This window comes from Helicoverpa zea, chromosome 9 (assembly GCF_022581195.2).
Source record: "Helicoverpa zea isolate HzStark_Cry1AcR chromosome 9, ilHelZeax1.1, whole genome shotgun sequence".
In the NCBI taxonomy this organism is placed as follows: domain Eukaryota; kingdom Metazoa; phylum Arthropoda; class Insecta; order Lepidoptera; family Noctuidae; genus Helicoverpa; species Helicoverpa zea.
The window spans coordinates 9,933,991-9,950,759 of NC_061460.1; the positions used below are offsets into that span (position 1 = coordinate 9,933,991).

The 16,769-nt window shown below is 34.4% G+C and overlaps 1 protein-coding gene across 3 annotated transcripts in view; it reads left to right on the top strand.

The window, feature by feature from the left end:
* The window catches only part of LOC124633379 (cytoglobin-1), a 30,988-nt gene extending 19,591 nt beyond the window's left edge, over positions 1–11,397 (top strand). For all 3 annotated transcript variants that reach the window (XM_047168572.1, XM_047168571.1, XM_047168569.1), the window contains exons 2-4: positions 1,879–2,039; positions 9,307–9,532; positions 10,221–11,397. In XM_047168572.1, the coding sequence (XP_047024528.1) occupies positions 1,885–2,039; positions 9,307–9,532; positions 10,221–10,361 (522 nt within the window). In that variant the 5' untranslated portion in view covers positions 1,879–1,884 and the 3' untranslated portion in view covers positions 10,362–11,397. The remainder of the gene's footprint in view (positions 1–1,878; positions 2,040–9,306; positions 9,533–10,220) is intronic.
* The last annotated feature ends 5,372 nt before the right edge of the window (positions 11,398–16,769 follow it).

The window sequence follows — 16,769 nt, forward strand, 5'->3', positions numbered from 1 at the left end:
CCAGCCGATTCTGTTAAGGATATTGCGATTTTACTTAACATTATATAGGAACTTATATCATTATTAAGTATAGGTACCGTAATCCGCCTTTTTAGTATCTCACTGCGGGCCACGAACCTTTCCTTATTTAGGGAAGGAAAGAGCAAAAAAAAGAGAAAAAGTGATAACTTGTAAGTCCAGGTTTCCTCAAACGCTTAGCTGCTTTACTTTTGAATAAACTTTTTTCTTTTGTATTCTTGCCGATATATTTGGGACCAACCATTGATCTTACAATGAATGCGGTTATTTAAAGAATAAAAGACAATAAATCAATAAATTACTCTCAGACATATAGGTTCAGCTAAAATCTAACATGTTTACCAAGATATGCGGTTAACCTTACGCCAAACCGCAAGTCTATTGACACTTCACTCTATGTATAACATCAGTTAACTAAGTAGGTACCTACTGCTTGTAAATATTAATATTGGGATCAGGTCAAATAACCACAAAAAACCTAAAGATTTACCGAAGGATTAAGTAAATAAGTTACAAAAAACTGTATTATGGCGCCAATTAGCTGTCAAGTGAGAACTGGTTAATATATTTTTATATGAACTATTTTTATCCAGTTTCTAAGTAAAGAATGAAGTAGCTTTTCTTACGATTTTCTTTAAAATAAAAAGCTTTTGGTCCTCTTTTTAACTTTTGCACTACTTATTAGCTTTTAGTACGCGCAATTTATTATTAAACAAATCTATGAAAAGTATTGCAGAAACAGGGAAAATCCAGGTTGATTAGTCAGTCATCATCTGCCCAACCTTTTCCTAACTAAGTAGGTATGTTGGGGTCGACTTCAGTCTTACCCAATGTTTTACGAGGAGCGATCTGACCTCCTGTTTTTTGATAATTCATTAGTCACTAGGGCACATTAATGTACCGTGATTTATAAATCTGATCATAAAAAGCATGTTCGTATTATACAGCACGTTGTAACTTTATACAGCGTGTTCCCATTTAGTAAAGTAGTCAATTCAACTTATTATCTCAAGGTCTATTTTATTGATAGTGTAAATTGACTCCCGCATATTATGTAAATTAATCAATTGGAATATTTATTCGTTACTTGCAATGTAATGTGATAGACGCCGAATGTCTTCGTCGAGATAATTGTCAAACAATTGTTCAAATTGATGTTGTGTTAAGAGGAATGTTACCTATGATTTTAGTCTTAGATCATAGGATGTTAAAGAATAGGTACTAAAATCTAAGTAAGAAATAAAATCTTATGTATAAAACGGAAAAAGTCCCGTTATTTACCGATCGAAAAGTAAACGGTAAACAATTTAAGAAAAATAAAATATTTAACGTTTAAGTAGGCTTTTACCTAACCCACTTCGTTTTTACAAAATTCGAGAAATACTTATGCTAAGCTTTCTTTTATAACGGAGATAAAAACATAAACCATCAAAATTTGGCTGAATACTAATGTCGCAAGTTAGGTTATTTTATTTTATCATAAATTGTGATGTGTGCCTATAAGGTAGCTCTAGCTAGGTTAAGATGCCTGGAAGACTAATAACATATCTTATAATGAAAAAAGGTTTATAATTTTATTTATATCACTTTTAAGGTTAAAGCACTGACTGTAGCGCGTTTTTAAATAAAATCGGTTTTTAATATTTACTTAAATTAATACCAAACGTGAGATCATTCAAAGCACCTTATAGTAAATGTTGTTAATACTATTATACCTAACTATATTTCGAGATTTTAACTGTAAGAACTAAGACATCAAAAATTACTTCGAGGTACATTTGTTTTGTACATATGTGTTAATTTAATACACATTATATTAATAAGACCTTATTTTCTCACCAAAATCCTTCTTCCTCTCAGGTGACAATGGGCGGCTGGCTGAGCTACTTCTGGTGGGGCGGCGACCCCGACGTGGTGAATCCAGTGTCAGGCCTCACGAGGCGTGAGGTCAGCCTGGTGCAGAAGTCCTGGGTGCCTGTCAACGCAGACGCCATTAACACTGGCGCTGAACTGTTAAAGAGGTGAGAAACTGAGCATAATGGACTTTTTCATCGTAACGGATGAACGGAAGGTTGCATCACATATCGAACATGCGTCGAGCGTTTCGTAAATATATATCGACGCACTAACGCATCATCTTCAGGTGTGAATGATTGAATGTTTCTGTTTATGCGGTACGCGATACCTACGCATCCCCCGTCAGATATGACCCTTTCCTTAATAGTTACCCGTGGCGTGGTAGAGCGATTTTCAGTTGTTTTTCTTTAACCGCGGTCTCGTAGCTTTGTACCTACATAGAGAGGTAACGGTTTTGAGATCAGAGGAAACTATGCTGTTTTAACAGGGTAAAAGTGAGCAACCTTCCAACGGGTCTTGCAGATTTATTGCAATAGGTACGATGTCAAGATTCTAAGAAATAGGTGTGTTACGGTCTTCGGGACTCCGTCGTATAACCACAAGGTTATATATGTTATATAATGTCCTAAATAATTAGAAGGTTATTTATTACATTAGTTCTGCGAAAAGCTCACTTACATTGAAAAAGGTGAAGTTCGGACCTTGCATATTAAGGAAAACTTGACTCTTCGTTCAGACCTTCAAACTTACATATTAAGGAAAGACTCTTCTGATATAAATTGCAATAATCTTATCAGAATTCTTATTTCGGATTAAATTGCGTCATATTCCGTGATCTTGAAATATTGACCCACTTTAGAACAAGATTCAAGTTGTAAATTAAAATGCAAGGATTTTTAAATGGCAGCCTAACTCTTCGGTACTGCTGACGGAATGACAATTAAAAGACTAAACCAAAATAATTTTACGACTTATGTAGAAAATACGTGAAAAACCAGTCGTAATCTAGTCTCAGCGACCTTTAGTTGCAACAATGCCGTTTAATTCTAAGAATGACAGTTCAATTTCAAAGAAATGTTATAGGTCAATCGCAGAATTCTATCACGAACAAGTAGAACCCTTTTTAAAGAATGCGGGAAGCTAAGTGGCTGTATATACGAGTACCGCGGAGAAAGGAAAGGTAGTGGAGGTGCCATAAGGTAGGTCAGGCTCCTTCTTGAAGGTCACCTAACGTTGCTAGAAATGACGAGGCGTTCGGGTTTTGACTGGACAAGGTTGTCAAGATGGGCCTTGATTGATTGATGATTTTGTTTTTAAAATAATGGGCGGGTGCCACTATGGAAGGCGTATCAGGGCGGCCCTAGTAAGTAACGTTCCTACTACTACTACTACTACTTTTTTAGGAGATTTTGCGTTATGACATCTCCGCTAGTCATTTTGTCCTCCATGTCGAGTACCTATTTCATTACGTTACGGCAGATCCTTGCGTATTTCACGGGTAACCTTGAACGTTTTGTCCCATATACATAATATGGCTGGGTATATAACGTACATATACTTTTTATTGCTTCCACTGTCATTCCCTCAGCTCGGCATTGTTAACATACCACCTGTTCGCGAGCGTCGACCCTAATGCTAAGGCTCTTGGCATACGAGGATAGTAAATATCTATCTATACGTACTATAGGATTTAATTAGGAGCTAGCGATAATATTTCGAAAAGTTGTAATAATATTATTCTAATTAAGTATTTAGCAAAAATCTTCTTAAAATGCAGTCAGTATAGTTAATTAAGTAATAAAGTAAACAAAAAAAAAAAGTCAAAATGGGTAATTGATATTTTATGACTCGATTCTGAGTCACACTGAAATAGTGACCTCAGATTCCACATCATGGTGTTCAAAAACCAGTAAATAATGATGAATTACTTTATTAAGAATTATTTAAGCTCATAATTATTTCATTTCATTAATTATGAAAAACTTTTATTATTATTTATAATTTTGTTTTTGGATGTAGAATTAATTGACCGCAAAATAAACTTTTGACGTCATGGTAAACCACAAATTACCTATTTTCAATTGCTCTTCTGAAATGTACCTACCTTCTACTTATAGCCATCCAAATATTATTTTAACGGAACGTATAATTAAATAATGAGACTGAATAATTATATTAAACCTGAATTATTTACTTTTTTCGTGTAATGCTATCATGCATCAATGTGATAAGTAGGTGGGTACAGAGTAGGTAAGAATACTAAAGCAGTTTGAATCATTTAAGTAGGTATAATATTTATCGAATTTGTGTTTACTAAAAAGCACTACAATAAAGTGTGATTCAGAAAAGGACATTTCAAATTGTGACTCATCCAACTCCTACCAGTAAGATAGAGATCAAAGATAAAAAGTCATTTATCCAAAGTAGGCTGAAAATCAGCACTTTTTGGATATCAAATTTACAAACCCCAAAACGCCCGCCCTTCACCACTTCCTATGTGTTTTTGCTGGGAAGAAGAAGTGGTGGAACAAACTCCCCAGCAACACTATTCTGTCTGTACGGTTAGATACAGTTCCTACTATCCCAATGTGTTAACGGCCTTACGGCAGGCATTCCTTCCGTCCATTGTAGGTAAGCGAGCACTTAGTATTCCGGAGTAAGGAATAAGGGCGTGTTTTGGCAAACGTGACTTAGAACTAATTCTTATAAAATACATAACATACCTATATGTAGTTCTTTTGTAGATGTATAAAGAAGAAAATTCAGGTCTGCAAAGAAGGGTTACATAGTTACTCTTCAAGAAAACTCGAAAATTAATCAAATCGTAAAATAAGAAACCAGGGAGAATCATCTCTAACTAAATCATTATTTTAATATTATTTGGATAGGTATTTGAATGTACATATTTATTTTAAACTTTTTATCTTACAATAAGGTTTGTCTTAAGAAAAATAAATTCTGAATTAAGCTAGCCCTTGTACCTCTTGTGTTCTTTTCCAAAAATAATTTATCTATAAATAGTATGTGCAATAAAGGATAATAATCAATTCCCCACATTGTCGAGAAAATTAAGCGCTCCAGTCCGACTTATTGGAAAAATGTCATATAAAATTAATGTAACATATGAAACTACGCCTACAGTACGCAAATATCGTGGGTAGTTGAAGCTAACCGGCATAGATGGTGCAATTATCTAAACGTCACTCCAATTACGTCGTTATTTAATGACGCAAAGTCATTGCGATGACGTAGGATCTGATAGAATGATCAGTAGGCTATTATAGTGCTATTATCTGGATCTAAATGCTATTGTTAGTGTGGACCGTACTAAACCTGGTGTTGGAATTATTATTCAAATACAAGCTGTTGATTTGCATCCGTGCCATATTCAAGGAGGTAATTATGCTAATGATTCTCGACCCAAATCAATAAAAAAATTGGTACGTAATTTTTTTTCTTTAATTTTTTTTCGGAATTCCGTAAATGTCATCTAGCCTTATTTAAACTTGGCGCGTGTGTTAATGGCCTTAAAACCGCGCTGCGCCCTCACACAAACGCAAACACAAAGCATACGCAACGATCACTTATAAATTTCATTCATAAAATTGGATTACTTCTGCAATACCACGACATTACAATGACAAAAAAAGCAGTGCATATTAGTTTTTTGCCATCTACTGTAATTCCAATCGATTATATACGTATTGTATGTCCTCCTCCTGAACTATGGCACAAATGCAAATCAACAGCTTGTATATTAAACATGTCTTATCCTTACAAAATTATAAATGTCTCTCAGGCTTTCAAACTCAGTACACAGATAGTGTAGAACCCGAGAAATAACACAGGTTATTATTTATAACTTTTGCACATGATATAGGTACCTACAATCAGGGGAACCTCAACCTACTACACTTCAACAAGTCAACCATGAATTAAAAAATCATTATAAAGAAATCCTAAAAAGGTCTACTATCAGCAATAATATAAATTTAAGTCCTAATTAGTAGTCAATTAGGAACATCGAATTTAAATTAAAGCAGGTAAGTCACGATCAAAATTAAACATGACTCCATTGCGGACTCATCCCAGCCCCTTTTAAAACGAGAATATAAACGTATTGTCTTATATTTGAAACAAAACAAGAAAACGCTTAACATGGTAATGCTCAGTAATGCTTGCGGATTCAATTATGCAAAGGAAGGTATCTAATAAATTCATCTGCGGATATGTTTGCGAGAAAATATGAATCGAATGCGTATATCTACATATTTATAAGCGCGTAATCGATACAGATTTGGTTTGCATTACACGGATTTCATTTCAATTGTAACACAGTTGTTACCGTGTGGCCAATCACATAACTATGATAATGCGTTTCTGATAACCACTTTAGTAACAATCTTAGGTGTAAAAGTACGGTTTTGTACATAAATAACTCTTTTTGTTCGTCTCGTTATTAAATGACACCTCCGGTCTCATAACCACTTTTCAAAATAGAGCTCTTTATTTATACCAAATCGAGCCTCTTTCAGTGAAAGTCAGAAGTCCGTAAATGCCTCTACTGCTGTTAAACAAATACAAAACAACTAAAAAAATAACGCGAATCAACCATATAAAAATATATTAAGTACATATAATAGCAACACAACGACCTTTAGGGCAGGTAGTAAAATATTGAGAAAACCCCCAAATTCTACTACGGTTAAGGATTATTTAAAAAGATAAAAACTTTGTTTACATTGATTTCACGCATACCCAAAAACAGGCTATTTTAAAATGCTCATCTCCATTGATGAGACATCCGGAAACGTTTTCTATTCAATAAAATTTGGAGTCAATGAAACAACTTCTATGATGACTTTTTGCATATGGCTTGCAAACACAATCTAGACCTCGTACCTACTAAAAACATATTGTACATTCGTTTTTTTAACTCACCTAGGCAAGACGTATATACATATATACCTACTGATCAATCTATTTAACTCTACCTAATTTGTAAACACATACAAAAATATTGTGAAATAATAAATAATTAAGTCTAAAAAACGTCAATTCGTGTTGTCGACCTTGCTTACTGGTGATATTTCATTGTAGAATGTAAAAGGAATATACAAATAAAACATAAGTACATTTAATAGGTCTTAATAATTAAAAAATACTACCAGCTGTCGCAATTCTCAGCAACAACCAATAGACAATATTAATTTAATAAAAACATAATAGCCAAATTAAGAATGACGCAAGATCAAGTTTATATACACAGCTATAAATGTCCTCCCTGTGTGTATTTACAAAAACTGTAAATTAATACAAGGATATAAATAAACACATCTACGCAATCTGTTTTTGTTTTTATGGCTATTAGATAAAATACACAGCGTGAAAATAAAATAAAAAACGTGATACCCATACGGACCTAATTAAAATAAAATACGGAGTGTGAATTCTTAAGTACGCTCTTAGTTTAATCTTTTCTCAAAATTAAAATATTTCCACGGATCTGAAAACCAACCACAGAGAAGTTTATTTGAACTTTATTTTTTTAAACATGGCTGCTATGCTTGCTTCCAGCTCTCATATTCGTTTATGAAGTGGAACGGCGCATTTATATTCGTGCGGAAAATCGATATGTCAGTCCAATTAGCTCCGTAGATAGTTTCAGCACTAGACTAGCTTAGCTTACTAGCTTTCTTTCTTACTTTATATTCTTTACACTAATTAAATAATTAAAGTGTTATTAATTATTTTTCCGCCAGTACCTAATTCGAAATCAAGTTTTTCTACCATTTTCAAAAGGTCAAAGTCGAGTTCGATGTATAAAAATGCTACCCATAAATTCATAAACGAGATATGTTAGAATTCAGATTTATAGCATTATGACAGGATTTACATTATAAGGATACTACGAAACCAAGCGACCTGCTACAAATTGCTACAAACTATTAGCAATATCAACGAAATTCAAAACGGTTTCCGTCTTAGCGGCATAAATGTTCCATTTTACGACTTTAGGTGGAAAACGTTAAACAAACAGCTGCGGTTATGAACGGCTTAATAAACGTATTCCAGCTATGTGTCACTGTGTTTGATTTGTAGCACTTTTTGTGGTCGCCACGGCAAACAGTTTGTATGATCAAACGCCACTCAAACGTGGGAGCAGAGAGCTTAATTAAAAGTCGGCTCTGATGAATTAGAAATCAATTTTTAACAAAAAATTGCTGCTAAGGCTAAGCTAAGATTTATTCTCGGAAAAGAGGTTAAATAGGTACTGAAATGGATTATGGAAGCATAACGTTCCGGTGCGGAAACTCATTAGTGAATTTTACGAGTATTTAAAATCCCTCCGATATAAGTAGCTACTTCAAATTAACTGTGGAGTGAGACGCAAATTCTTTGGCCTTAACCCAAACGTAACAAATTGTAAGAAAAGCATACTACTCGATATTATTTAACCATAAGCAAGCGCAGCCAAATTGGCACGTGCGCTACTGCGAAGTTTTGCTTGCGAGAGTTGCATTCCAAATTAAAAAATGCTCAGTATGCATGAATTTGAAACGATATTTAAGTAGTTGATTTATTTTTTCTTTTAAATAAATAGACAGAGTCAAAGGTTTTCTGCTCCGTCATCTGCCTAGCCTTTTCAAAACTATGCTGAGGTCAGCCTCTAGTCCAAGCGGATGCAGCTGAGAACCAGTGCTTTACATGGAGAAGTTTTTCACTATCCGTAATCCTTTTTTTTTAAAGACCTATTACCCTAAATGGTTTATCATATTGACAGATTAAGTACCTATCGATCGATCGTGTAGGAAACGTTGCAAGTGATTTGTGTCTATTAAGCCATGCATTAGCCTACGTTACCCGCAATATTGATCGAATGCATAAAGACAGTGACAGACTTTCAAGAGAATGTAGTAAACTTAGTATTTTTATGAGATAATGGATGGCGCTCTTATGACTAAGTAACTATAAGTCTTGTGGAGTGCAAGCTTTATAACTTTATGGATTTGAAGTGGCCCTTAACTTGCATTACGGAATCATTGTGTAAAACAAGATAATTACGGTCCATCTAGGCTTACACTGAACTTACTTTACCATGGTGCCTTATCCGATTTTTAATGAGTGCCTATTGTACCTAATAATCGATAATTTGATAATCTTGAGTTTTGATAAACCGTCTCGTGAACATAACACGTACCTACCCTTCGTAACTAAGTTATTTATTTTGTTTTCTATACTAACTATTTAATGGCATATTTGAAATACTTACCTACCTGGTAGGTAAGTAATGGTAACCAACAACGCTTAATCCGATAATGTCTTTGTTTAGTTGGAATATCGTCCTTAGCCGTAGAAACAGCAATTACTTAGTACTTAGATAGTTTACAAAAAAAATAGCTAAAGCAAACCTCATTTCCCAATTTACAGATTCTTCATCGCATTCCCGGAAACCAAAGAATTCTTTAGGATGATAAAGAATACGCCTGAAGATCAGTACCTGCAGAATCCACAGTTTAAGGCTCACGTCATCAATCTGATGACGTCATTGAACCTTGCAGTGGAAAACCTTAACCAGCCAGAGGTAGTGGCCGCCATGATGAATAAGCTCGGAGAATCCCACGGCCGGAGAAAGATCCAGGAGAAAAATTTCAATGTAAGTTATTTTAAGATCTTAAATAAGAAAGGGGTTGTGTAAGAACTTTTTTTTGGGTCATATTTGAAGTCCACGCAACTATCCTAAAGTTATAGTCAACTAATAGTAACTTCAGCGAAGGATGAATAACTAACCAGAGTAAACCAGACAGGCTTAACTAACCTTGAAATTCCCTTACACAGTATCCAGCTTTATTTTAACAAAAATATAACCTCCATACACGTAACCAAACGGTAAATGTGTTCGTAATTCAAAACGACGCCGAGAAACGTTCGATGCTTGAATTAAATTCAATTTGCGAACCGCAAATATGGCCGATACCGCATTTCCATGTTAAATGTATTAGATTAGTCTAATGTAAGTACGAACCACGGGGGTGTGGCCCATTTACATAATATCTATTGTGTACTTTGTGCGCGAACTTTTTATAAGTAAACAAAGCCTTAATGCATTATTGATACTACTTCGTTCGGCTCGTAATCAGAATGGATTTTGTTCCTCATTCGGTATTACACCTACTTAGTTATGTAACCAGAGTCCCTACCTATCTCTAATCAATTACAATATGAAAACCTACGTTGGAAGTTATTTTCTTTAACTTTATTTATTCAATCATCTATCGATTTTAACTGTCAAAACAATAAACGGTTTAATAGATAAAATCTAACGTGTCCATTTTCTTTTCTAGCAACTGAAAGAAGTAATAGTGAAGATGTTCATCGAGGTGTTAAAATTGGACGACGTGACGCTCGGGGCCTGGGGCAAGACCGTCGAGTTCTGGTACAAGCACATATTCGAGACTCTCAATAGAGCGGAACAGACCAGATAACATACACATTGTCAACCAATTACACTTTAAAGACTAGTTTAGTATCTACAATGGTTATTGTGAAAGGCAAACTCAATTTGATCTGATGCACGATGATAGGAAAATGACCGAACTCGGAATAAGACGCTATTTGTGCATGTTGGGGACTGCGCTTTGAACGTGACTTTTAAATACAGTTTTTATTTTAATTTGTATTTAAAAAAGAATGTCATACAAATGTATTTTAAGTTTACATTATTCCACTGAATTGTCTTAAGCTTAAAATATTTAAGCAGACTATTCCACTTTTTTTGTTAACTTTTCTAAATCTGGTCTTGAAAAGGTCTCGATAAATGGATAATGAATTTACTATTCACTCTAAAAGAGTTTGCTTTACTCTGTGTTCAATCAGGCTGAATAATTCATACTGCATAATTGTGTTCGGTAACGGTCAGTGTTGGGCGCCAAGAATCGATTTTATTTCATGAATTTTCCATTCGATTGGTATTGTCCATAAAAAGACACAAACAGAAATACATCTTGTATTTTGTTTGTTGTTGAATTTATTGTAGTCGTGTTTTTAACCATTTATTAAAAAGTAGTTTTATGTCTTAATCTCCCTTCTTTTTTCCTAGGCTGTTTCCTTGTTGTTAACACCAAAATGTTAAACAACTTATCAATTTCTTATTTTTTCCTCACATACCTATGACTAGGTACGATGTGTAAACTTTTAATTCTATTCTATTGTTGTAGGTTCCATTTTATTCAATGACTCACATCTAGGTGTTTTATGTTCACTTAAAAATGATTTTGTCATAGATGTAAATTATCTATTTTTATTATTATAATAAGACGCATTTAATAAGATTGTAGTTTAGATTTAAATGCTTCGACCATCTTCCATTTTATTGCATAGTGTAAATAGCTATATTTGTAAATAAACCTGTCGATTTTTGTACATTGTACACTTGTTAAACCAAAAAATATATTAAGTAAATATTACATATTCAATATTGTCAAGGATTTTAATTACTGGTTCATTAAATTTTATATTGAAGTTTTGTCTATTTATTTACCCCTATGTACCTTACTTACTTTCTCCACTGAAATTATAATTAGGTACAGTCAGCACCAAAAGTCGATGAACAGAATCAACATGACAAAACACCTGTTCACAATAAAATGCCATAAGTTATAGTCGCAACTAGGAGACAAAATAGCCTGTACACCAGAAATTTACAAAAGTCGTTAAACACGAGTATTTCAAAAGTATCTGTGCACTAGTATTCCTAAAGTCGCTGTACACCATCAATCCAAATGTCGCTGAACATCATTGTATCAAAAGTCACTAAACAGCAGTAAATAAAAAATTAGGTTAACAAAGTATATTTTTAATGTTGCCGTGTGTTAATGTACTTTTGACGCTTGTGTTGTTCAGCTACTTTTGGGACAGTGCTTGCTTGACCTTAATAATGTATGTTAACACGTTAGTATCTATTTCAATACTTATTTACAAAGCAATTATATTTTTAACCGACTTCCCAAAAAGGAGGAGGTTCTCAATTCGTCGGGATCTTTTTTTTTATTTTTTATGTATGTTCACCGATTACTCGGAGACGCTTGGACCGATTTGCAATTTTTTTTTGTTTGATAGGGTTTACCTCCCAGGTGGTCCTATAATTACACGGTCAGGATCTGATGATGGAAACGCTGAGAAATCGAGGGCAACTTTCGAAAATTGTAGGAATACGCAGGGTAAAAACTTGACACTAAGGCGTATGTCTGATAACACTATGCAATGGTGAAGGTTTAGAGCTGACCTGATGATGGAGACCAGAGAAGGTCGAGGGAACTTTACAACTGCATATGTAAATTACCTCGTGTTTGGGCTTGTGTTGTTCGTATTGCTGAGAACTTTCCACTTATGCGGATAGTGACGACTAGGCTTGTCACTGAAAAGCTAAAAATACTATAAAGCAAAAGAAGAAGTAGAAGATTATCGTGGTATGGGCATGTAATGAGGAGGGATGATACGCATGCATCAAAGTGTGTGCTAACTATGAATGTAGATGGATGGAGAGGAAGAGGAAGACCTAAGAAAAGATGGATGCCTGAAAGATGATATGAATAGGAAGGGAGTGAGTGTCAGTATGACGAGTGACAGGGGGAAATGGAAGAAAATGACATATTGCGCCGACCCCAACTAAAATTTGGGAACAGGGCAGGAGAAAGAAGACAAGAAGACTGTAAAGCAAAAAATATATATATTCTTCATATTCTTAGGTGCATCGGCCTAGAAGTCGGTGGCGAAATAAACTTAGTTACATCCATTAGACACTGTCTTCTAGGCCGATGCACATAAGAATAGTTTTTTTTTTGCTTTACAGTGTTTTTTATTGTCAGTAATCATACTAATCTATAATATGAAATAACATAAACATAACTCTTTTAATTAACATAACGCTTTTAGAAATACCTTCTTAGCTTTTGGATGTAAAAACATTTCATTCTACGGAAAATGGTCGTATGTCGCTCTGGCACATAAATAATACTCGATATGCAGAACGTAATATAATCGATAACCGTGCAAGTGGCAGAATATTGTTTTATTTTTTAAATTTTCAAAATTTTTTATGTTTTATTTTTGATATTGTTTTAATTTTTACTATTATTTTTAGGTTTTTATCTCGTTATTTTTTTTCCCCATTTTCTTTTGTTTTTATGTAACCGTAGTGTGTAATCTGGCGTATTTAATGTAAATGTTGTGTTTACCCTTAATTGGCAGAATAATACTTATGCTTCTATGTATGTATTGTGTATGTGTATGTATATGCTGTGGGTGAACATAATAAATAAATAAATATCTGTTGGGTTTTGGGGGTGGATGTGCTCTGGTGGCCCTGGAGAGGCTGGAGAACTAATCGAGATAGGAGACTTCTGTGACGTTCATGCTCCGTAATATGCACATTATACAACTATGCACTTACACAACGTTTCAATTAGTTCAGACTACGACAATCATACGCTAGACCAAAATTATCACAACTCATGTGAATAGAAATAATAAATTAAAAATTAAAGAAAGGTAGGTTTTGTAAGATTCGCGCAAAGTCAATTATAAGTACCGTCACAATAATCGCTTCGTAGATCATTAGAGTTATGTTTATGTTATATCATATTATGGATTAGTAAGATTACTGACAATAAAATATAATTGCTTTGTAAATAAGTATTGAAATAGATACTAACGTGTTAACATACATTATTAAGGTCAAGCAAGCACTGTCCCAAAAGTAGCTGAACAACATAAGCGTCAAAAGTACATTAACACACGGCAACATTAAAAATATACTTTGTTAACCTAATTTTTTATTTACTGCTGTTTAGTGACTTTTGATACAATGATGTTCAGCGACATTTGGATTGATGGTGTACAGCGATTTTAGGAATACTAGTGCACAGATACTTTTGAAATACTCGTGTTTAACGACTTTTGTAAATTACAGGCTATTTTGTTCCCTAATTGCGACTATAACTTATGGCATTTTATTGTGAAAAAGTGTTTTGTCATGTTGATTCTGTTCATCGACTTTTGGTGCTGACTGTACCTTCATACACTCAAATATCTATGCTATAAGTAGATACTCTTTGTGCGCACATTCATCAATGAAAAATGATTAGGAGAGCAAGGATCGCTTTTGTTCGAACATAACAGTAAGCCTCTGTTTACTTAAAATTATTGTATGGTTCTGCACAATGTCAATTGCCTACTCAGAACATACAAAATAATACAAAAGGTGAGGGAATTGCATGAAGCACGAGAACACGCCAGCACCCTAAATAATTTCTGAATAAATAAATAAGTAAACTCATTTACTACTAGTGCTAGGATTCAACCATATGTGTAAGTAAATACTTGGCCGTATAATAAAATTCCCCAGCCTCGCAAAGCGCGGGCCCATAGAGTATAGAGTACGGCACGGACTCGAGTGCTTGCATTATTCAGCCTGCTGCATATTTAACGCGCGCCGTCGCCGCTCTCCTGTCTCTAGTTACGGTCCTGCAGGGTTTACTCAAAACAAAATTAACAGTGAGTTATAGACACGATATACTTAAGTTGTTAGGGATTAATTTGATTAGAATTAGGTAAAGACTAAAGTTAAGTTTTGGGTTTTATCAGCTAACACTGAACTTGGCCAACTCACAAAATGTAGGTAGGTATATCGGTACCTGCTGAGAACCGAAAGTGCTATCGCACAACTCTACTGACACAGAAATACAAGTTGTTGCATGTGGTAGTCTGATGGTAAGGAAACAGTGAAAATAATTTTCCGCGGAAGACATAATCAACAATAGATTTTTCTATTTGATAACATGTTAATACATGGCCCCAGTTTAGTAGTCACGTACAGTGAGTACGTGACTACTAAACTGGGGCCCGATTCTCTTAATTTTACTTAAGCGACATACGATTCACGTTCGACTCGGTTCGACTGAGATCCAATCCCGACTCGATTACGATTGAAGCGTATGCGGCATTCCGCTATTTTTTCTTTGAAATAAACGTTTTTATCCTTTTCTGTCATTCAATAATGAATCATTTTGTCTGCAAATGATTTACGATTGCAAAATGATGGTACAGAAAACTACCGTATAGACCAAAATCACCAAAATAGCAGACCAATCGCAAACCAATCGAATGTCATTCGAATACGATTGGTCTTATATTAGTAGCAGAATGCCCGATAAGGTTAAAACTGCTATTGCGATCATATTGCGATTCGATTTCTATTAGATTTTGACATTACTAACTTAGGAGAATCGGGCCCCTGTACGGCGACGAGGTGAAATAAGTAAATGAAAGGTATTAAAGACTGCTCAACTGCCAATAAAACGTAGTTTTCTATCAAAATATACTATGAACCATAAACAATAATAGGTAGGTACCAGGAGTTTAACACAATAGTAACCGATCAATAGTTCCAGTGCTACCTATTTCTAGACTAATTGCAATGAAAGTACCTGAAGAAATCAATTCACAAATCGCCCTTACCTCCCCACTCAGAGACATTTAATGGTTACTTAAGCCATTCCTTAGTGATGGATTTGTATGACATTCCGTCACTAAGGAGTGGCTTAAGTAATCATTAAATGTCTCTGAGTGTGGAGGTTAGGGACATTGCTAACTTTCGAAAGAGGCAGAGGTTGGTCTCATATTTTACCGCAAGATAGGTAACTTAATCTGTGATATAGCTCAGCAGTTAAGTTTAATTCAATAAAATCTTCCAGTTCTGAAGTAGGGAAGGCATAGGTAGACATACTTTAGCTTTAAATCTTTCACATGTTCAGTCTTTGTCAAGTCAGAAATCTTGAGAACTGTGTATTCTCACAACACACAAGCCTATACTAATTTGGCTTATTTGCCTACATCGGTTTGTCAGTTTACCGTCCATTCAACCCACTCGTTGTTTTTTATGAACGCGCTCTTGGATGCCCATACCTCAACATTGTGTAATATTATAATCCACGTTTTTACATATCGTAATCAACATGTTGATTTTGCGTTCCGAGAATTGATTTGCTAATGATTCTTGTTTATCGAGTTATTTTGTATAGAGTCAAATAGTGTGAACTTTAACCTGTTATCATAAATATGTGTCTCATATAGCAGATAGTTGTGACTAAATATAGCAACTGTTAACTTCCATTCAAGAAAACACAAAAATTAGTGTGCGTTCGCGCAGCGGAATATTGTTGAATTTAAAGATTTTAATTATGCAGATAATTAGTGTATGACGTCCTATAATTGTGTATGGTAAATAAAAATTTGTGTATGCAGCCATTGTGGAGAAATTCACCAAAAACAGATTCCGCTGGGCGAACGTTGTCCTGGCGGAACTTTTTTCAATCCATAGACTTTAGAAGAAAAGAGATGTGTCCAAAAATTAGTGTGTATTTGTGAATAATTGATGATGTATGAATGAAATCAGTGCATGCATTAACTTCGGAGAAATTCAAGTTTCCGCTACGCGAACTTTTGGCCATTAGCTAGTTTTCATATAAAGCGCTTACATAGAGAGCTGTAGATTTTTACATACGTTGTTTTGAATTTGTTTATATTTGTTTAAAAAAAAGATTTAGAAAAAGTCGTAGGGTTTAAAAGATAAAAATATAAACGTAAAATACACTTATTAGGTCTTAGTTCTTAAAGTATGCAGTTTGGGGTCTAGATTTTCACGTTTACACAAACCTTGTGTCTCCAACATGTTGCCAAGTATCAATGATGTTCCGTTAGTAATTAAAAAGTTATAGGATATTTTATCATGATATATGATGAATAGATCACTGTTTACAAAGCAGTCGAATATCACGACGTTCTAAAGGAATTGCAGGTAAAATGTATGCCAATAATTAGTTTAATCATTCAAC